This window comes from Apis dorsata, unplaced genomic scaffold, assembly GCF_000469605.1.
Source record: "Apis dorsata unplaced genomic scaffold, Apis dorsata 1.3 scaffold_52, whole genome shotgun sequence".
Lineage (NCBI taxonomy): Eukaryota > Metazoa > Arthropoda > Insecta > Hymenoptera > Apidae > Apis > Apis dorsata.
In genome coordinates, this window is record NW_006263353.1 from 3,153,429 (window position 1) to 3,154,219 (window position 791).

A 791-nucleotide genomic window follows, 5' to 3' on the forward strand; every position below is an offset into this window, starting at 1 on the left:
TGAAGGGCACGTTGGGGGCAATCGGTTTCGGCGCTCTAGCTCTGCTCGCGGGTAAAGCGCTGATGACAGGTCTGATGGCCCTCATGTTATCCGCCATCGTCGGTCTGAAATCTCTGGCGAGCGGGGGCGAGAAGAAGACCACCTACGAGATCGTGAGCAAACCGGTGTACTCGAGTTCTCACACTCACAGCTCGGAGGAGCACCACGGCCACGGTTACGGGCATTCAGGATACGGGAGATCCCTGGACGCGATCCACGAGGACGTGGAGCAGGCCGTTCTGAAATACGGCAACGTGCGGGACCGTCGATCGTTGCTTCGACAAAATTAAGATTAACTCGTGAACGGAGGAGCCGCCGAACAGTCGGTGGCAGAGATCTAGTAGCACGTCTCTACCTCACCGAGTCTTCGTTTCCCTCTGTTATCCTCCTCTCACCACCTTTCCATTCGTATTCTTATTTCTTTTCTCCTCGACTTCGTCACCGCGATCTCTCTCCACCGCTATTATGTTCCTTCTCCTATACTTTTATCTCTCTCTGTCTCTCAGTCGCTCCATTCATCATTCCTTTTTCTCCTCTGTTCATCCATCGTTTCTCTGCTTCTCTCGTTTCATTATACTGTAATCTCGATCACCGTCACCGAGCTATAACTCGTAGATTCGTAGGTATTTATTTTATACTGGAGTCATGCTATCGCCACCTCCACACAGGTCACAAGGCTCGAGAAGAAGCTGGTCGTCGTTGCACATGGACCATCCTCGAATCGTGTACATGATTTTCTCTTTGTTATTTAT

The 791-nt window shown here is 50.9% G+C and overlaps 1 protein-coding gene across 1 annotated transcript in view; it reads left to right on the plus strand.

Moving 5' to 3' along the window:
- Nucleotides 1-354, plus strand: part of LOC102680836 — a 1,481-nt gene extending 1,127 nt beyond the window's left edge. Inside the window, exon 2 of the mRNA XM_031514967.1 lies at nucleotides 6-354. Coding sequence (XP_031370827.1) covers nucleotides 6-329 — 324 coding nt within the window. The 3' untranslated portion in view covers nucleotides 330-354. The remainder of the gene's footprint in view (nucleotides 1-5) is intronic.
- Nucleotides 355-791: the final 437 nt, after the last annotated feature.